The following is a 21,562-nucleotide window of genomic DNA, read 5'->3' on the forward strand; positions in this document are numbered from 1 at the left end:
TCCTACAGGTTTAGGAAAACACCAGCACTGTGAGGAGTATAGTTGTTAACAAAATGTTAGCTTGACATCGAAACGCAAACTTTAAGACAAATGAAATCACCCATACATGTACAAAAAAACAACATGCTGATCAACTGCAGACATTTTATTGAACCAAATGTGGATTTTGCAAAACAGACTTGCTCTCCATCACCCTAAGTCAACAGGAGCACAGTGTGACCTGGCCATGGCTTTGATTTTTTTTTACTGTATTACTTCAGCATTACTACATCTTAACTCATGCTTATATAAATTATTGCATTATAGGAAATTAAAGTTTCAAGTGTCCATTATCATAGGCATGATACCAGATTTGTTTTTGGACCACGCCACAAAGCCGGACAAGTGCCAGAGTGAGGAAGTCACTTCATTTACCAGTAAGGTCAAATGTATTCTCAATGTTACACCCTAAAAAACATCCTTTCACTGAATTTGGCTAGAGCCAAAGATTACCAGTATTTGACTTCACTTCCCACTCTGGAGGGTTCATCTGATCACATAGTAAACTGACTCAGCCTCCCACATTACAGGCCTCGCTTTGACCAAAGTAAGACCACCACTGAACATCCGTTTAGTTGTAATACTTGGATTGGCAGCAAAAGGGAAAGAAGTTAGAAAAATGTGCCATTGGATGGTTAGAGGAAACAGAAATTTGCTGGATGGGGTGGTGAAAATTGTACTTTACACAATTTCTTCTCTGTAACCTAAAAGCAGGTAGCTGGGCATGTAAATGATGCCAGTGGGACACTTAAACTGAAAATAGGGAAGTGTACTGTTTGCAAACTACAGAAAATGACTTGTTCAGCAAATACCATAACAAAAACTTCTCTGCGCCTCCCCAACCTGCAGCATTTGCTCTTCTTAATGTTCCCACTTCAGCAGAAAACAGTTATAGAGTCTATGACCTTCCTGAACAAACCCAGCCCCCAATCCCCATGACACCACTCCAACATATGGAGACTGAACGTTTTATTGAAACACCTTGAAGTACAAAACAAAAAAGTTACATGAAATAGTGCCTTCTTTCTGCGGCACAAGACCTAAAGAGAAAAAAAAAATAAAGGAAATCAACAAAATGGGGGGGGGGAGGAAGGAGGAAGTGACTGTGGGAGGTTCATCACCACTCATCCCTGATGTTGTGCGGAGCTGCAGTGGTGTGTCTTTGTGAGAGCGAGCCTGCCCCCTGGTATTGTATGGGGGCGGGGGTGTTACAGAATCCCATGTTTGTCTGAGGTAATTCACGTGTTAACTAATAGGAGCTGGTGGGGTTGCAAAGGGGAGAGAGGGGGGAAAAAGAGCAACAGCAGCACATAGGAGGCGGGTTGGGGAGGGTTTTAACACCTTCTTGGAGAGAAGGGGAGGGCTTCTAGAAGCCGTGGACTTTGAGCTGCTCCTCCTTGGCCAGGCTTATCTGCAGAGAAGAAAGAAGAGATCAATAAATGACGATGACCTATGACCAAATCTGTCACGTGACCAGTACACCTCGTGAAATCGCGTAACAACCCTGTAGAATCAGTGTCAATTTTTTTAATTTAACTACACCTCCAGACCACTTTAATCAGTTGAAAAGCAGTTTTTGTTGATATTTAGTGGTGTTCTTGCAGGTTTTCATATACCAAGCCCCCTGTTGCCACCAAGTCTTATATTTATGTTATTAAATGAAGTTCCAGGCACTAGTTCCAGTTCAGCTTAGTTTAACGGTCTTGCGCGTTTTTTTATGACGTATGTTTCTTCAACACAGGCGGTGGAGTAAGAGAGCGGCCCTTCATACTTAACATGAATGTTAAACAAAAACCTTTGTGAAGTCATTTGTGAGTTTAGTGTATGAGGACAGAGTCACAGGGAGTATATGGGGTCAGTTTTTATCTTCTCACGTGGGAAGAATCGATGTCAGTACTGTTATAATAACCATGGGGCTTACATAATGATGTGTCAAGCATGGGACTGTTTATTACTCTGATAAGATTGTTTTTATTTGGCAAATGTTAGCCTGTGTGTTCCTCTGAGCCACTGCTGGTACTGAGTTACAATAATGTTTTCAATGTAATCTCATAAAAAGTAGTCTATTGAGACCCAGCTATGTACTCAGTGGTGAAGCTGTGAATACAGACAGCAACAGTGAGAGACTGAACCCCACCCATCTCAAAAACTTCTTCACATTCCTCTTCAAAAACAACCAAAAGAAAAACTTACCTCAATGAGGAACTGGCAGATATTCCTGCGCTGGTCTCCCTGAAGCTGGATCACTTCACCATACTCTGGATGCTCAATCACTGTACCATTGCACGCAAACTTCTGTTAGGTCAGGGATAAAAACAGAGTCACTTTTTGCAGAAAACAAGGGTGAATGTCACCTTTTCTGTGGCATTGGGTAAAAGCCGATTCCCACATCAACCCCAGCCCATGGTAATACCTTCTTGAAGGCCTTGACTAGCTTCTTTTTGTCATAGTCATTGGCAATGCCCTGGACAGTGGTGAGGGTCTTCCTGCCGTTCCGCTGTTGGATTCTTATGTGGATATATTCGTCAGTCCCGGCTGGTAGGCAGTCATGGCCCGGATTTGCATCAGCAAAGGGGTCTGGAGGGGGAGAGAGTGGCAGGAGACAATAGGACATGAGTAACACTTTCAAACAGACATTAAGCTCATGAAAAGTCCAACACACAAAAATGTTCTATACACAGCTGTCTTGTATAAAAAAGCACACATCCATGGGATTTCAGGGTGGACTTTGTTCAGTGTTATTCTTGTACTAGCAACAAAATCGGCTCTTCATCTTCCCTGTGTTGACATCTGGCAGAGCTTTCTGGAAGGGTCATTTTCAGACTGTGGAGCTGCACAGACGTACGAAGCTAAATTTACAGCCTACCAGCTTAACAGTGAAGTCTGGCAGCGTTAGATAGCTACTGCGAAGCCAGCAAACAGGATTGTGCATGAATTAACAGAGCCATGACATGGCAACTCTAACTGCAAGGCCAAAACACAACATATTTCACAGTATAAAGACAATATAATATACTATATAAAACACGTTTTCAGGGAGTAAACGACTTCCTCGACACATATGAAGTAACAAGGCCGCAAGGATTTTTTTGATTAATATGACCGGTATTATCTCGTTCAACTGTTGTGGACAAATCAAAATAATTGAGAGAAAGACGCTGTTCTGTCTGCACACAGATCAACAGGAAGACTTTGAATGCGTTTTTGTCCTTATTTCTCAACCGTCGCTCGGGGACAGCTGTATTTATCCTGTTTGCTTTCATCGACATTTCAGATGAAAAATAGATATCAATTCAAAATGTCATTTATGTTTAAAGAGACATAACATTGTAGGATTATTAATCACTGTTGTCAACAAACCTGCCGTTTGTCGGCCTGACAAACAATCGACTAATCAATGCAGCTTTAAGAATAAGCTAACACGTTAGTAGCACAATACAGGCCTAATGGCGGCAGTCTTAGCAAAGGCCCAGTAATAGACGACAATGTCCAAATACAGACCGTCAGACTTTCCCGTTTGAGATTTCCCAAGTTTCACTTTAATGTTCAATCGATTACTTTAAGATTCAAGCGTTATAATAAATAGTTAAATTCTCCACTAAGCTATTAAGAGCCCGACGTAAGCACGAAGCTCACCGTTAGCTTCACTGGTGCTCGCCCTTCCCCCACCTTGTCTACCAACCCAGTTTCATTTTTTTTTAAATCACTTACCATAGGTTGTGAGGTTCTGGATTTCGGACATACGATAAGATTTGCTTTCCTTTCGGATAATACCTTGGTTAGCGAGCGGTTCGTCGGCTAACTTTGACTTTTTGTCGTTTCTAGGTTTCGCCTTTTCGGGGAGACGGTGCTACGCTCTGCTCCGACAGCTCTCACAAAATGGAGGTTCTTCTAGCACGTAGATCTGGAAAACAAGCTTTATAGCTCCACCCCGAAGTGACGTCAGTACGTTTCAGACGTACGCAAGCAACGTCATCGACAGCCGCGCCCAGTCAGTTCTCAGTTTTCATGAAAAGATGACGTAATCGTTTCCTAATATTTTGCAACAGGAAAATTACCAGCATATTAACCCTCTTAATATTGGCAAGTCAAATTTCACTATTTATTACCAACCACTGAAAAAAGAAACACCAACTTTCAATCAGTTAAATGTTTTACATATCAGCCTAAGTAACGTGGGATCACATGCCTGAATGCTGGTATTTGATTAAAAATCAACATGCTCAGTTGGCATTAAACACGAATTCAATCGTAACACACAATATCATCAGGCTATAGCAGTATGATAGTATTTAATTAACATTATTTTTGTTTTATTGTTACTTTTGTTATTCATGATGGTTTGGAAACATTTGCTAATTACTCTTTAAATCTGGCCTGTAGCACCACAGATGAAACTTTTTCAAACAATTTGGATTTTTTTTTTCTCCCCAATGAGTAATGTTCTACTGATCATGTTTTAAAGGATCTAATGAGACCTTGTTATGACCAGAGAAAAATAAAGGGTCTCACATATTTAAATAGGTTTAATATACCTGAACACAATAGGATGGGTACCTTTTGAAAAATCAATAACATTCATTCTTCAAATGTTTAAAAATTAAGAATATGCAAATACGCCACAGGTTATAAGTGTTATGTTTAGTTTAACCTGTAGTTGATGAAGCAAACAGCTCAAATATTACACTTCAGGTACAAAATGTGTCACTGATAAAAATAATCAAATATCATGTATTACTTGTACTTGAAAAAAAAAGTAAAACAGAACAATAATTCTGTATTACAAATAAAAGTTCTGCATTCAGACTCTACTTAATTTACTTACAACTCTACTTAATTTAAGTACAAAAGTATATGAATCAAAATATATTATAAGAAAAAGAAATTTTAAAGCTTCTAAATTTACTCCAGCTATTAACAAAGCCTCATCTTACCTTAACCTATAATAATACATCATGACTCATTTGTTGATTATTTTTCATATTATTGATCTGAATCTGTAGAGTCAAACATAAATGTAGTAATACATTTCTCTCTGAGATGTGGTGGAAGTGTTAAATAGCATAAAATGAAAAATATTGAAGTTAAGTACAAGAACCATAAATACTGTATTTAAGTTAAGAATATGAGTAAATGTACTGAGTTACTTTAAATCGCTAAAATTAATCACTCAAATCTATTTTCCCATTCGCGCTGCTGTGCATGTATTTTGTCCCTACTGACTACCCTTTGTCTCCATGGTAACGCAGCCACCGCACATCTAGCTAATCCGTATGTTTACAGATGTAGGCGCGAGAATCAGTTCTTTTCTACAATTGACGAGAAAACAGGAAAATGTGACTTTATTTCAGATATACCAGCGTTTGCATTTATTACACAAGGCGCATGAATGAAAGTGCAGGACCCTTCAGAACGGTAACATGTTAGCACTGTCGGCTTCTCACTCCGTAACGTTATTCTTTGTTAGCTAACGATAGCTACAGCCAACAAAAATGTAAATCATCTCCTATTCATGTAATTTCCTTATTTTTCTAAGAGCATTTAACGCTGTGAGGGATCGTTCTTTACAACAAATACGTCTGATATTTGAGTCAGTTTTACTGCTAACAAAGTTAGCCATAGATACTTGTGTACTTTTATAAAGTTGCTGAAGTATTTTGGAAGTAGTTTTATGGCTGCATTGTTGTTGTTTTTTTACCTTGCTCGAATAAATTAATTGTAAACCTTTTCCTCCATTTCTGAGGTAAAAGTTCTTATACCACATTGTTAAACTACCCCACTGCTCTCTCTCTCATATATATATATATATATATATATATATATATATATATATATATATATATATATATATAGTATATCTATATAGGCAGCATTTTGGCCTGTTCCAATATTTCATGTGAAAACTTGCCTGTACCAATGACATGCCTACTAAGTTTCTTTCCATCACTGGCTACACTAAATATAACTTCAATCATTTTAAAAAAACACTCATAAGTTGCATGTAATCAGACCAAAAAAGAGAGCATCATTTCTGCAAAACTTACAACAGAAGGCAATTAACAGAGGCTTTTTGAAAACATGAATAATTAACAGTATTATAGCTTTTTATTCACTCTTTTCCTCCTGACAGAATTCCCAAAGATGTGAGGCTTGTGAAAGTTAAAGATGTCTTCTCAGAAAGAGACGATGCAAGTAAGAAAGAATACGACAAATATTTCCTCAGCTCATCTCTATCGATGTGGTGATATCTTTCGTTGGTCTTGTTCCGTAGGTGTTGCCCATCTGGGAGCTGTCCATCCCTCTCCCAGCAGTGCTGATGATCACTCTGAGTCTTTACATGATCGTCCTGGGGATCGGCCTGTGGATCCGATACTGCCTCAAGGTATGTGTTGCAGGCCCGGTTACTGTTACCTACAGAGCAAGCAGGCCTTTCTCCAGCCCACAGCATGTGAAATATGTATAATGTGTTGTTACGCTAAACTTAAAATTAAAATTGTAGAGGAAAATAAATAGTGAAAGCGACTTGAGTGGAGCATCAACAGGTAACTCGTTACTATGTTGATAATTTGAGGTTTTGTTTTTGGCTCCTCCTGGTCTTAGAAACTGAGGCAGCACCAGACAATATCTTGCTACTATGTGAACATACGTTTATAGAGAGAGCTGGAATGAAGCATTTGGCATCTGTTTTTGACCATCTGCAGTTACTTAAGTTTGCATGTAAGATCTGGACGTAGAATAGAATAGAATATTCCTTTATTGATCCCCCATTGGGGGAAATTCCAAATGTTACAGCAGCATGAAAAAAGAAAAGTGAAATGTAACAAAGAAAATAACAATAACAAATAACAATAAATAAGTAATAAAATAAGTATGTACATAGAGGAAATAAGGTATGTACACATAATAATAACTAAGTAATAGAATAGTATGTACACAAAAGATGGATTAGAGATGGGACCTTGAATGTACTGTAGCTGGAGATGTTTTAATCATATTCTCGTTGTTGGGTTTATGTTCCACTGTATCCCTGTTGAGATTTTTGTCTCTGTTTTCCCTCTCCCACAGGACCGTTGTTCTTCAGAGTGTGACGACTGCTGTCCAGACATTTCCATATGCGAGCAGTGCTTTAGATTTGCAGAAATGTGTGACTGTCGCCTGCCAACCTTACGCTCGTGTCGGGCTGTTTCGTGCCCATCTTCGTGCCCTTCTCCCTCTGTGAGTAATGTCCAAATACTTGCACGCTATTAAAAACAAATCAAATTACGTGTTCTTCACATTCCTGTTGACAAAGCATCAGGCCCACTTCTAAGGAAGATATTTAATCTATATTATACTTTATTTTCAAATTGCTCCGGGAAATAGTATTAGTGTACCGTTATCATTGGAAATCGCCAGTTCTAGTTCAGCATTGGAAGTCAAGCCCATAATTCACGCAAGGTACCATGGGGACTAGGAATAACATGGATACCTTTAAAACTCCTGTGTGATGTTTTCCCACAGTGTGCCAGATGGGACTGTGCCTGCACCTGTCAGCCTCCTGAGTGTGAGTCCTGCAACTGCCTCTGCTTCGAGATCAGGATCAAGTAGAAGGGGGTCGAGGTGCACTAATGCCACCGCCAGCTGATCGACTACATGTACTTCATAGTAATTTTAAAATGTATGCCTTTAATTGGAGTTTACAGTGGCATGACATTTCATGGTCAGTACCTTGAACCTCCAGGACACTGGACATGACTACTCCTTTTTGACTTTTACCTTCACAAAAGACTTAAGGTTTTTGTTACTGCTCCTTTTTTATTTATAAATGTAACAAAACAGTATTGAGTAAGAGTGGGCAATATGGATAAAAACTGGAAAATGAATTGAGTTAGTGGATGAAATAACCTGTGGTGTCTTGAGGGGGTCCGGGGCTTTTCTCCTGAAGCTTTGGAGGTGTGGGTGCAGGAAATGAAGACAATTAATCGTTACTTTCCAACTTAAACTCACTGTATTCAGTCTTCTTTAAAGGGTCAACTTTTCTCTATGAGACAGAGATTAAACAAAACAAAAACAGGTTGGTGAATCAAAACTCCAGTTCACTGTCATCTATATAACAAAACTAAAAACTCTATTCTTCTCTGCCTCTATCTTACACTTGTCTTTTACATATATTGACTCCCCCTCCCTTTTCAGCTCCCTCTCTTATAGGACAATCAGCTGATCTGTTTCAGCTGGCTGCCTGCCTGCTGGTTTATTGTGGGTCTTGTCGTCTTTTACTGGATGCCATGATGGTTTGTAGTCCTTGCTGCAGCCACAGGGAGGGAATGTATCTCCGCTCTCATGATATCACAAACCAGACAGAAAATGTGATTTGGAGGATGTAGTCAATTACATACCTGACAAATCAAGGTACTTCATCAGTGTCAAAGTAATGCTGAGTCTTCGGGAGGCAGAAATTACATTACACTTTTGGACTAGCTGGCAAAGAAATCTGTATGTTTAGATAACACAGTATAAACTGAATGGCAAATTCTCAAATTTAAAAACGCCTCACAGTATGTAATGTCATATCAGCCAAGCTTGTTTTCTTAGGAGAATTTCACTCACAAACAGCTTTTTTTAAAACTGTCACACAATGTCAAAACTTTACATAAAATCTAAAAAGAAAATCATTATCACTCATAGCTCTGTGAGAGTGACCAACACCACCTGTCATTTGATTCTTCATTTTGAGTATAAAGGGCTTATTGTGGGAAATCTTTTTTTATTTTAAAAATGTGAAACAGTGAAATTGACTACAAAATACATTTAGCAGGAGGAAAGTCCTACAAGGATCAACATGAGACCCAGTTTTGTTGATCTCTCAGATGTTGCTAGAAGTGCCTTCTGTGTTGTATCTTTCCAGAATGGTTAAGTTAAAGCTTGAGGCTGGTGTTATTCGATATACTTCTTACCGATGATGAATCTCATATTTAGACCAAAACCAAATATGTTTTAGTCTGTCTTCCGTCTCCTCTGCCTGTGGCTCTCAGCTCCTGGTCCATTGGTTCCTATTAAATATTTAAATCTTTAAGTGTCATTATTCATAAAAAAGGCTTGGTAAATTATTTTTTTTAAAAAAATGGTCACTGTAGTCTTTTATCAAACACAAAGGAGAAAATACTAGATTTGTTGGGGACTATTTTCAGCAGCGAATGAATCCACGTTTGGCACTATAGTCAGGGCTGCAGGTCAGTCAGAGTGTGGTGGCATCAATTCATTGTTAGTTTTCATTTCGTGGGATTTCTTGAGCTAAATAAAATAGAATATCACCAGACTTCGATGCTGTGCTGTAAAATACTGTACATGTAAAAAAAAAAAAAAAAAAAAACTAGCTGTGTGCTGTTGTTTCATACATTGTGGTATTTAAGCGTTTATTACATGTTTGAATTTCTTTGGATGCTAGAGCTCAGTCATATTTTATTTAAAGTTCTCATCATCAAGCATTTCTAAAGAACCGTATTTTCCCTGATGCTGTCGATAGAGGGCAGCACTGTCAACTGTCTTGCTGAGTCTTTTTAAGGTCCTGGTGCTTTTATTTCAGTATTTCTGATTTGGGAGACTTTTAGTTTTTCAATATTCTTAATATATTCCTTTCCACTATTTATGTCCCCTGCGTCGATATCTTTTACTTAAAGACATCTCCCTCAAAACACTTGTCAGTGTTGCATTATACTGACAAGGGTTTCTAATATTTTGTCCACCCCATTCATATCACTCATTCTACAGAAACACCTCTCTGTGTAACACAACAGTAAAACAGCAATACGAACTACATCAACACAAACTGGGAGCACTAGTTTTAACTCTTGTGGAGGTAATAAAGTGGCAGCTGTGTTTGTAGTTGATCATTTGTGCTTTGGAAGTTCAACTATATATCTAGATTTCTATATCTGTCAGTCAGTCATTTTCTGTAACTGCTTGTCCTCGTAAGGGTTGCGGGGGGGCTGGAGCCAATCCCAGCTGTCATCGGGCGGAAGGCGGGGTACACCCTGGACAGGTCACCAGACTATCACAGGGCCGACACATATAGACAGATATCTATATCTATCTATCTATATCTATACATATATAGATATATATACATCAGGGAAAATAATACACACACACACCTTTTCTGTTTTCTTTCATTTTATAGATATTAACTAAAAAATAAAAAAAGCCAGTGTGCCATAGGCACACACATACTCACAGCATAAAGGTTTTGACAAAAAAATCCAAAGGAGATTCTTAAGAGCCTTCACATTAACAGGACCGGAGCACTGACAATTTACATTTATCATTTAAACCAAATAACTATCCATTTCAAATGCAACACAAGCACTCTATAAAACAGATAATGTTTGTTCACTTTAACTGGGTGTCACTTCAGGTTTTGCTACAGTAGCTCTCTGATAAAATGAGGTAGATATTGGACAGGCTGGTCACTGTCACTGTGCTCCTCAGATCTCAAAAATGCTTCTGTAAATTTAATTTCAATACATTGTACAGAGCAAGAAAAGTGACAGCTATTTTGGCATCAGAAATAAAAACTGAAATGGAAAAAGGAAACACTGACACTGTCAGAAATCCACTGAAATTAATGAAATAAAATATTTTTTAAAAATTTATTCGATATGTTTTATATTCGGATATTTTTACGACAATCTTTGAATTTTCTCTCTATGACAGCTTTTTTTCCATTTCAACTTTTTGTGTAATTAGCCTTCATTTAAACTGAAAGTGAAAACAGAGTGACATGAAGAAAAAATCAGTCAATTGTCATTGAAAAACATCAAAATGCAATAAATAATAAAATAGTTTCAGTGCTTGTGTTATATTTTCTGTTGATTTTTGCTGTGCCTACGTTTTCTTGATCAATGCTAAATGCTGTCATTGTTCTAGCTCCATACACGTGTGAATGACTGCCATTAATTAAAACTGCAATTTAAGCTGATGTTTTCTGTAACTGGCAATAATTTTAGGGCATGTGCATGTCTGGATCCAAAGACAATGACATTTATAGGTCCTATTTAACTATCATTTCGCTTAGAAAATGGAGGAAATGTCCTCAGTAAATACAAATTATATATTACAAAGATTTTACACATTCGATTGTTATTAATATATCTATTAATTGATTAAATTAATATCTATAATAAAAAATATAAACAGATGTGCAGATATGCTATGTCTATGTAGCTTCTTACCAGGCTACATATACATACATGTTTTCAGTGCAGCTTAAATAATTCTTCATTTAGACTGAAAGTTCAGTGTCTCTTCCTAGAATGACGTTACATGTTTCATATTTGCGACCATAGACTGTATACAAAGATTTGGAATCTTTCTTTATTTACAGTCTATGTTTGCGTCAGGGTAGTGAAACGAGCTGGTGGTTACTGTCCTTCAAAGCAAATTCACATTTCAAAGTTTGCTTTGGCCTAAAAGTGTGTCTCTGTATTACATTAAAGCAAATCTTACATTGTACATTTTCTTTGCACTTCATATTGTGAACTCTTGCACATTCCCTGGTCAATATTTCACACATTCCTGCACAAAACTGAGCAGCTCTTTCCTTTCAAAACAGAAAGATTGTGTATAACTGTTATAGCATATAGGGTTTTTTTTTTGTATTTTAACAAATTTGTTAAGCTTTTTGTAATATAGATGCAGATTTAAACCTGTAGCTGAATCTGTAGTTGTTATTCACACAGTTTTTATGGAGCTACAACAGTACTGATAAGATTTGGCATTGAAAATAAAATTTGATATTTAAGGCATTAAAGAAAGTTTTTTGCATGTCACTCTGGCATCAATGTCAGGTTGTTTTTGCTTTGTTTTATGATTTTATTTTATTTTTTAATTCACTTTCTCTAATGTATATATATATATATATATATATATATATATATATATATATATATATATATATATATATATATATATATATATATATATATATATATATATATATATATATATTTAAATTTAAATTTTTTTTCAATTTCAACTTTCTGTGTGCTTTTTTCGGCATGGAGGGGGCAAGGACAGCGTGATTTACATTTAACCTACATTTAAACTGACACTGAATAAAGAGTGACATGAAGCAAAAAACATGGATTGAAAATATGTAGATTTTAAATGCATGTTGTTTTTTGTTTTGGATTTTTTAGAGTCAATGTTTCTTTTTTCAACAGAAATTGTATTTTTGATGCCAAAACTTCCTTTTACTGCTCTAGCTCCATAGTTTTGTTCATTTAACAGTGACGCAAAATTTCTCCAGCTCAGCATCTAGTTGTTTGTGCCGATGATTTTACCAGAAACATATATATTTAAATGTTTTTCTGGTGAGAGAAAATCAACACAACTGTTACCATAGGAACCTTGGATGCCTGATTTAGCCCTGCAAAACTAAATAGTCTCTCAAAGTCAAGACTGTTTACATTCATTTGTGCTCATCACATCATGTAAATCACTATTCACAGATAACGTTTGAGTCCTATAAGAGGAGGTGGAGACTCAGATAGGAGACGAGCAGATGGAAGAAGAAGAAGAAGAAGGTGGAGTGAGAGGAAGAGCCGCTGTTGCCTGTGGTCATGTTGGTGGCAGCTGTGGTGGCATCTGCGGTGACAGTGCCAGTGCCGGTGCCGGTGGAGGCTGAAGATAAGAAGCCCACTGTGCTGGACAGGAAGGTGCTAAACCTACTCAGTTTGGTGAACTGCTTCACTGTTGCTCGTGCTGCTCTGGTGGTGTTATCAGCTGATAACACTGCTGCCTGGAACCAAGAGCTGCCCAGCTTACACATCAGCGGACCTCCAGAATCACCCTGAAAATACAGACAAACATTCAACACTTTGTATGGCTTTGGCAATAAAATAAAATAAAATAAAATAGAAAAAGAACAATTTAACATTCACGTATGAGAGACAAAATAAATAGAATAATATCAAATAAATATAAATTATAAATATAATATATAGATATAATCAGAATATTAGATAGACAATAATAAACAAGAAAGAGAAAAGAAAAAAACTACTAAAAAAATTAACAAGACTTTTCAGTGATTTATGGTTTAATTGACATTTTGGTTAGGGGGAATTATGCTATAGTACATCACAATTATACCGTCTAACAAGCAACTCCAGATTTTATACCTGATGACATCACACATTTAATTTTAGCACTCTTTTTTGTATTTAGGAGAGAGTTGTTCATGTTTACTAATATTTTTTGGAATAACGTCTGAATTTTGAAAATGGACGTATTTCTCCTTTAAAGTTTCTAAAGTTTCAGGACCAACAAACACCTTACTAAAACAGAAAGACATATGGAAGTATAATAATGTACTGCTCTTGCTGCTCACCTGCTCCACAGTAAAAGTTTCGGTACAAATGGTGTCACTTGATGCATTCCCACAATTTTGTATCGAGGTCTGAATCTCCTGCAGAACTTGTTCATCTGAAGTTCAGGGGAAAAAAGCAAGAAAATGATGAGAAATGAAACAGCTGAATCAAAACCAGATGGCTGGAACCTGGGCTAAATCAGCATACATACAAGATGTGCATTAATCTTAAATCTGAAAAGGTGAAAGGACGCAGAGTGTTACTCACCACCTCCTTGTTCAGAGCTCCAGCCAGCAGCCCAGCACGTGGTGCCCACAGCAAAGGTTAGTCCGTTGTCTATGCAGATGGGCTGGATGTAGTCAGACAGGGTAGGCTGGGGTGTCAGCTGAAGCACGGCTACATTAGATCCAGTCAGGTTGCTCAGGGTGATATTGGTCACATTCAGTGTCACCTCAAAAGGATTAGATCCATTCAGATTCAAGAGGCCCAACTTAACGGTCCATTGGGAGGCATCTGGTGAACTGTGTGAGATTAAATAAACTGAATTAGGACTGAGAAGAAACATCTGAATGGTTTAAAACAAGGACTGGACCTCTACAAACTCAGCCTCATAGACTCTTTCCCAAAGGGCATTGTCAGAGGCCAGAGGCATCATGCTATTGGACTGACTGTCTGTGTCATTCTCATGAATCTTAAGAATATCCAGAGAGAATTTCTTCAAATTTGGCACAAACATCAACTTGGACTCAAAATCAGAATTACATCCATGTCTGTGAAAACAGATTTCAGGTTGTCCGTCCATCTCATTCTTATGCACATATCTCAAGAACACCTACAAAGAATTTCTTGAAATTGCATAAAATTTTCACTTGGACTCAACAATGACCTGATAAGGTTTTGGTGGTCATAGGTCAAAGGTCAAAGTTACTGTGACCTTGTCTTTCTTTTTTGTTGGTAAACGCAATATCTCAAGAACACCAAAGGGTAATTTCTTTAAATTTGACACATTGCCTCTTGCCTCAGAATTACATCCATGTCCGTTTTCACACACACGGATTTAAACTGTAGGTGCAACTTCACTGGTGCACGGAGTGCAACCTAAAGGCGGTAATTCTAGTTTATCCAGTTTTTAACAGAATGCATGTACATTACAATTAAGGATGACGCTGGCAATTTTCTGTCATTTTCAACAGTCTGACTTCTTGTCTGTGGCTCCCAGCAACATTTAAGCAGACACAATGCTGATGACTACCAAGCTCCATCATTCCTCCATACATTTATTTTCATATGATAATAATAGATAATAAAAGAATTGTGCTGTGTGTTTAAAGTTTCACCGAGCTTCAGCTGTAAGCTTAGTGTTGTTCCAATTTTGTAAGCAGTTTTTAAAAATACTTTCCTGGCGTTATATCACTCCAGGAGTCTCACCTTGAGAAGCAGGCAGCATTGCTCAACACAGAGTCAACAGCCACCAGAGTCCCACCACACATATGACTTCCACCCTTCTGTAGGCTTGCCATCCAGGGCCATATACCAGCTGTCGCCACAGAGTTTCCTCCCGCAATACGTGTATTCTTTGGGGCTTGGCCACAGACCACAGCTGAGGAAACAATTAGAATCACAATCAGATTACTGGCCATTTTTTTGTGCAATTAATATATGCACACAGAAATAGACATAAAGGACAACAACAGAAATATCAGACGGTGACTGATGGATGAAAGGAGCAGCTGAAAGAAAAGTTTTTGACCTAGTATACTGAACGGTTAAGTTTTACTTTCACTGTGCTTGGCATTCTACTGCTCCATCTGTGCCCAGAGTACACACTGTGATCCAAGAGTGGCACATGAGTAACCAAACTATTTATATATATATATATATATATATATATATATATATATATATATGTGTGTGTGTGTGTGTGTGTGTGTGTGTGTGTGTGTGTGTATATGTATATGTATATGTATATGTATATACACAAGTATTTGGGGTACACACACAATCAGATAAGATAAAAATTGTGAAAATATAAAACTTTAAGAGAACAATAGGATCTACAACATATATGCGATTTACGCAGTCCTGAATATAGAAATGTAGGGACCAGTCTGGGTGGATATGCATATATGTTGACACGAATGTGATGCATCATATCTGAGGAATAGTGATAGCATGTTTATAATAATGTGCATGATATTGCACCTAATGTGTCATGATTCTTTTCATCATTTTTATTAAAAATGAAAATATTTTAAAGTAGAAATTTAAGGTCAAAATCTGTGTTTCCAGACATGACATGACACTCACGTTTGGCTGTGGTTGTTGTAGGGAGGGTGGTTGGAGGTGGTGGCAGGCCAGGGCAGGTGACGCTGAGGTCACTGTCAGTCCCAGTGGATGTGAAGGTCACATAGCCTGGCTGTTCAGTGGTGACCAGGCTGTTTATCCACGTTTTATACTGGGACACTCTGGTGTACACTCCTGGGAAATTAGGCTCAGCACAACCATTTCCAAAACTCACAACTCCCTCCTGGACCCACACACCGTTCTGCTTGCTCACCAGTGGGCCTCCTGAATCCCCCTTTAAGGAGAAAAATATTTAGATGAGGGGACTCTTTGCAGGAGGTCAAAGCTGAGGCAAACAAAGATGATCACCTGACAGGAGTCCCTTCCTCCTTCTCGTAACCCGGCGCAGATCATGTTTTCTGTGATTGTGCCCACTCCATAGTCACAGTTACACTGTCTGTTCCCCGCTATTGGCACCTCCACTTCCATTAGCTCTTGTGGGGAAGGAAGGGGTACTAAAGAGAAACAAATACATTTCAAAAAATGTGTTGAGATTTGCCAAAATGGACTGTGGACAATGAATCTGTCTGTGAATCTCAGGAACCAGCAGTTTTACAATGTCAGCTTACACACTAGGCAAACAAATGGTCATGATATTCATGCAATTTCCTCAGCAATTTAATCTTCACAAATGAACACCACTTTTAGGGTTTGTTTTTTTTAAATGTAATCGCAAGAAATGAAAAGCTCAAGCTTTAGGACTCATTACTGGGGCTGACACATTTCAACACTTCTACAAACCTACAAAAGTTAGCTAGCATTTTCTTCAGGGTTTCTGCTACCAGACCCAGGAGCAACGGGGATTGATTGTGGACTGATGTGTAGGTATGGTGGGCTGCTCCACCTCCAGCTATACGCTCAAGGCGTCAAAATGGGATTCCACAAACCAATGGGTGGCACCGCAGTAGCTGCATCTATTATTTTTTACAATGTATGATTCAAATATGTCAAAAATGATGGCACCAGTGTAGTCAAATAAATGAATCTAACCCAACTGCCCTCTGACCCACCTCCAGATCCAATGTTGCCCCAGCCAGTGACCCAGGAGTCAATGCCGTCAAAGAAGGTGCTGTCTGGAGCTGCCAGGCACACGGGCTGGATGAAGTTGGTGAAAATCACTATTGCACTCAGCCTCAGGAGGGAGATGTCGTTTTCACTAGTTACAGGATTATAGTTTGGATGATTGATGACCTGTGTTACCGTCCGAGAAACCTCGTTGGCATTTGTTCCTTCTTGAAATTGGCGACCGAGATACACAATCAAGTCTGCTTCACTCTCCCTGAAGAGAAACGAAACAGTGCACAGACATTGAAATCAGAGCACTTTAGCAAACACAAAACCACTCTGAGAATCTGTTTATTTATTTATTCATGGGTTTTTTTTTGTGGCTCACGTCGGGAAGCAGTGAGCAGCAGTCATCACCCATTCACGGTTTATGAGGGATCCTCCACAGATGTGTCGCCCAGAGACATGCAGGCTGGCCTGCCAGGGCCAGCTGCCCTCAGGGGCCGGCTGTCCCCCAACAATTCTGGTGTTGAGCGTCGGCCGACCACACACTGACAGACAGACAATGGAAACACAGAGTGAGCAAGCTTTTGCTCTCCTCTGGATTACCAGTGTGGTTTCTGATAACACTGCGCTCTCCTGGTATTATTAACTTTAATTGCTGGTTTAGGATTATGATCCTTGGAAACTTTAATGGAGCTAGACCCTTGACAATTGACATTGAGGAAAAAAATTGGCATTGAAAAATAAAATATTGGCATTAAAAATAAAAATCAAATCTAAAAATAACACAGAAATTAAGATTTATTTTATTTCATTTTGCCTCAAATGTTCTCTGCATTTCAATTTTTCCAAGTGTTATTTTTTTTTTTACTAGCTTTGCTTTTTTTTTCATTGCCATTGCTTTAATTTCTGTGCTTTTTCAATGCCAACTTTTATTTTTGATGTCAAAATGCATTGTTATTGTTCCAGCTCTCAGGTGTGTCTTATCCAATAGTCCTGACTAAAATAGGTCAAACTTTTCTTATTTCATTCTTATTTCAAATGGGGTTTGACCACAAATACTAACAATGAAGAAACTATAAATAAAACAACAAAAATCCCAGCAACATGTTGACAAGTGGAGAGGACTTTTTTTTAAAATTGTGCACAGAAACTTTGACTTACCATTTAGTTGAGAGTGAGACTCTGAAAAACAGAAAAAAACCAAAGAAAAATTTTTGAAGCAACAGCTCTGCATACTGATATTTTTAAATGTATTTTACATGTACACGGGAGACATTTTTGATTATCTGTTACATTTATTACCTAGCTCATTCAAACACAAAAATTTTTATCTGCTTTTTCCCCCCTGTCCTCTGTCAGCTAACAGAGAGGGAAAATAATTCATCATTGTCACAATCAATTTCACCATCAAAGGCTTCCAAAACCTTAATTTAATGCTTAATGCTGCACCCTCCTGTAATTTATTGCATACTTCTAGTGATAAAAAAAAAAGATTTAAAAAAAATCATATCCATATTCAGCGTGATTTTTTGTTGGATTAAACATTTATATATAGATACAACTAAAGAAGCAGAGTATAGCAGTATAGCAGAGCTTGATCTTATCACAATGATGATTTTTGTAGCCACTTTTGATCAAAAGAATGAATCAAAATTATGATTTGACTGTGAAAACAGTTGCAGATTGTAGAATAAATGAGTTAATTCCTTGTGAAACCTTTATCATGATGATATTCTTCATTTGCTTCTTTTTAAACTGAGATATAACTGACAGCCAGTCTTCAAAAAGTTTCATTACTGTCCATTAAACGTATATACGAAGTCATGAAAACTCTCGCAACTGTTATTAATTTACTTTATTAACGCGTGAGTGTGTGTTGACATACTCTGCATATCTCTCCCTTTAAACAGGCACCTTTTACACACTCTGACAGAGGTGCATGCTAAAAAACAACAACAATTGTTGGGCCTCTTTCATCTTATTTTACATGTGGATTTAATTATGTCATTATGTCTTCTATGTCTTTTCATGCACTTGGTGCATTGTATGAAAGGTGCTATACAAATAAAGTTTATTATCATCATCATAATAATAATAATAATAATAATAATAATAATAATAATCATAATAATAATAATAATAATAATAATAATAATAATAATATAATTATTATTACTATTATTATTGTTGTGTTGTTATTATATGTGAGGTTTTTTTTGAATGACCATGATGATTTAATGTTTTTGTTGATATTTTTAAATGCAAATTTTAACTTTGTTTTCATTTAACTTTATTTATCTATTGATATTTTACTTATATATTTTAGTCTGTTTCACAGTTTGACTACCTCCTATATCATTTATTATTTTAAACATATTTATTTATTATTTTACTCTGTGCTGTTATCCTTTCATTTACCTCTTATGAGTATTTTGTTTATTTATTTATTTACTTACTTATCTATTTATTTTTATCATTCTATTTATAGATTCTTTCCTTCCTCTGGTGTTTCCTATGGTAGCGTTTCCTTAGTTTTTGGTTTTAATGAGTACTGTTTTTGATATTATTTTGTGTGGGTGTGTGTGTTTTTATTCACATGCTTGTGTGCTTGTATGTGTACTGTTGTTGTATGCTTGACTGTATACAAATACAGTCTGACTGACTGATCATTGATTGATTGATAGATAACCCTTAGAAATATTGTGAGAAACTAATACCATTTTATGAAAACTGTTTTTGTCATTAATACCAAGTGTGCAGTCACGTTTCTCCTTGCTATAGTCGCAATAATGTTCAGTAAGAACCGTATGGCTGTCCACAGTCTTGAGGGATCTCTCTCAATATATCAGCTTTGACATTCATTTGCAATCAAATCCAGAATGTGATTAATAAACAAGAAAATCAACAGCCTGGAAAATGTTCAAAGATACATTTTAGCAAATGATTGGATGAAATACTGATTCTGCTCCTGGATGACTAGCTTTCCTCAGTAAACTTACTGGACTTAACAACATGCGGCAACCTGAAAACCATCTACTGCACACATTTCACTCAGCAGTGTGAACGGAAATCTGTGATCCCAGAGACTTAATCCAATGACTACAAACATTCCCTAAAATAGGTTAAATATGCTTTAATCTGTCCGTATAGACTCAAATAAAACCCCATTAAATCTCTGAAATTAAATGCATAAATATTCTTTCTTCTTTTTTTTTAATCTCACAAAAAAAGCCAATCTTACTTTGAGGACAGACTGAGAAAACTCTGAATGTTTGGGCTTCTATTAAGGATCAAATGACAATTCAGATGAAAACTGTAAAATGAATAGATTCTGATCCTTGATAGCATGTTACTGATCTGTCCTTAAAATAGTGTCATATTTGAAATAATTTGTGTTGAATGTTCATTTTGTTACAATGATATTGATGATGAATGAAAATAGTGTTAGTTTTTTGTTTGTTTTTTTAAAAAAAAGAAAGTATTTTGTCATTTATACCACATCAAATTTTCTCCATGAACTAAATCCCTTAAAAACAAGATAATTTGCGTGAAGTTGTGTAGGTTAAAATGAACAGTGAATCCTGCTTTATTACCAGAATCTGAGGACTTGATGCACTGATGAACAGAGAGCGACAGGCTGTGAAGTGTTAACGCAGACAGTGTCTTATGGGCGGATGGCAGTTATCTGCTACAATGAGCTGCTGCTTCCCCTCACATCACTACCTGCTGTACCTAGAAAACATTATCTTGTCACCAGACTTTTATGCCCTACGGAAAAAGTTACAAATTAGGCTCATTTAAACTGCCACTTCAGTACAAAATAATCTTGATTAGTGGGTTCCTAAAAGATCCAAAGTTTCAGTTTTCAAGGTTTGAATCTTTTTTTTTTTTCCGCAGCAACTCAGAAGAAAATATTATACTTTTTTTAACCCCCTGTATTGCATCTAATAGTTAATGTTTACTTTGCAGTTTGATTTATTTTTAAAGAGTCAGTGAGTACATTCAAGGTTGGTTGTTTCTGCTCTGTAGGAACATTTTAACAGACAAGACTATGACTTTTGGACTTCCAAGAGTTTAAAAGACTTTGCCTAGATAAGAAGTCTTACTTTATTTTGTCCTTTTCTCTTTTGTTTGATCTCTTTTATACAGTTGACATATTCTGCGCACATCAAACCCATTAAATCTATCACATTTCTGCTTTATTAAAGTTCATTAACTTTTTTTTTATAAATAGTCTTGTTTTCTGTGTAATTTATTTTGTATGCTTATGCTTGTAAATCATTTGGACTTGCCTAATGGTTTGAAGTGTGCTATATAAATAAACATGTCTTGCCTTTGTTGTACTTAAAAAATAAACAGTGACTATTAGTCACTTGAAGTTGAGAGAAGGTAATTTTGTATTGATTAAATTGGTTAAAACTTTTTTTTTTTTGCCTTGCATGCTTATTTTGATTCATTAAAGTGCAGTCTACTTTTTTTTTTCACTGAGTACATTTTTTAATGCATAAAGTAGAATTATGTATGCAGCATTTGCACTGGTGATACTTTTACTCTCATTGTGTAACTTGTCTTACTAAATTAAACAATTTACCTCCTAGTCAGTGCTCTTTCTCCACATATAGCAGTCAGTAGACCTTGAACATACTTGGTTCAGGTGCGTGTGTGTGTGTGCAGTGAAGAAGGTCCTTACCATGTGTCAGAAGAGTCAGCAGAGCCGCCACACTGATCACTTTGCAGAGAGCCATAATTGTAAATTCCTAACATCAGTCTGCTCCAGCATATATAATCTTCTTCTCTCCTCCCCCCCTCTCTCTCTACCTCTC

The 21,562-nt window shown here is 36.9% G+C and overlaps 3 protein-coding genes across 3 annotated transcripts; 1 reads left to right on the plus strand and 2 right to left on the minus strand.

Annotated features, from left to right (window-relative positions):
- Positions 1–130: 130 nt before the first annotated feature.
- Positions 131–3,936, minus strand: eif1 (eukaryotic translation initiation factor 1). Its single transcript, XM_042504602.2, has 4 exons — positions 3,751–3,936; positions 2,453–2,616; positions 2,233–2,334; positions 131–1,450 (listed from the first exon to the last, which is right to left on the minus strand). Exons 1-4 carry the CDS (start codon positions 3,779–3,781, stop codon positions 1,406–1,408), a joined length of 342 nt encoding a protein of 113 aa, XP_042360536.1. The 5' UTR covers positions 3,782–3,936; the 3' UTR covers positions 131–1,405.
- Positions 3,937–5,287: 1,351 nt separating this feature from the next.
- On the plus strand, positions 5,288–10,025 carry LOC121957159 (uncharacterized). Its single transcript, XM_042505682.2, has 5 exons — positions 5,288–5,454; positions 6,170–6,231; positions 6,311–6,421; positions 7,105–7,254; positions 7,540–10,025. The coding sequence occupies exons 2-5, from the start codon at positions 6,205–6,207 to the stop codon at positions 7,624–7,626; spliced, it is 375 nt and encodes a 124-aa protein (XP_042361616.1). The 5' UTR covers positions 5,288–5,454; positions 6,170–6,204; the 3' UTR covers positions 7,627–10,025.
- Positions 10,026–10,170: 145 nt separating this feature from the next.
- Positions 10,171–21,562, minus strand: LOC121957245 (polyserase-2). The gene is made up of 10 exons (XM_088091020.1): positions 21,430–21,562; positions 17,901–17,921; positions 17,122–17,284; positions 16,739–17,007; positions 16,038–16,183; positions 15,693–15,963; positions 14,814–14,985; positions 13,653–13,906; positions 13,406–13,500; positions 10,171–12,865 (listed from the first exon to the last, which is right to left on the minus strand). The coding sequence occupies exons 1-10, from the start codon at positions 21,482–21,484 to the stop codon at positions 12,539–12,541; spliced, it is 1,773 nt and encodes a 590-aa protein (XP_087947146.1). The 5' UTR covers positions 21,485–21,562; the 3' UTR covers positions 10,171–12,538.

Source organism: Plectropomus leopardus, chromosome 18 (genome assembly GCF_026936395.1).
Source record: "Plectropomus leopardus strain MGB_pleo_1.0 chromosome 18, ASM2693639v1, whole genome shotgun sequence".
NCBI classification, from domain to species: domain Eukaryota; kingdom Metazoa; phylum Chordata; class Actinopteri; order Perciformes; family Serranidae; genus Plectropomus; species Plectropomus leopardus.

Bases quoted from the DNA above. Each gene is read 5' to 3' on its own strand.
- eif1 (XM_042504602.2), bottom strand. From the start codon at position 3,781: ATGTCCGAAATCCAGAACCTCACAACCTATG. The intron at 2,617-3,750 runs GTAAGTGATTTA...CTCCCCCTCCAG, and splicing joins CCAGAACCTCACAACCTATG to ACCCCTTTGCTGATGCAAAT. The intron at 1,451-2,232 runs GTAAGTTTTTCT...TCTTCTCTGCAG, and splicing joins TCTGCCAGTTCCTCATTGAG to ATAAGCCTGGCCAAGGAGGA.
- LOC121957159 (XM_042505682.2), top strand. From the start codon at position 6,205: ATGTCTTCTCAGAAAGAGACGATGCAA. The intron at 6,422-7,104 runs GTATGTGTTGCA...CCTCTCCCACAG, and splicing joins GGATCCGATACTGCCTCAAG to GACCGTTGTTCTTCAGAGTG. The intron at 7,255-7,539 runs GTGAGTAATGTC...GTTTTCCCACAG, and splicing joins CTTCGTGCCCTTCTCCCTCT to TGTGCCAGATGGGACTGTGC.
- LOC121957245 (XM_088091020.1), bottom strand. From the start codon at position 21,484: ATGGCTCTCTGCAAAGTGATCAGTGTGGCGGCTCTGCTGACTCTTCTG. The intron at 14,986-15,692 runs GTGAGTGTCATG...TTGTTTCCTCAG, and splicing joins TACAACAACCACAGCCAAAC to CTGTGGTCTGTGGCCAAGCC. The intron at 12,866-13,405 runs GTGAGCAGCAAG...CTGTATTTTCAG, and splicing joins AAACTTTTACTGTGGAGCAG to GGTGATTCTGGAGGTCCGCT.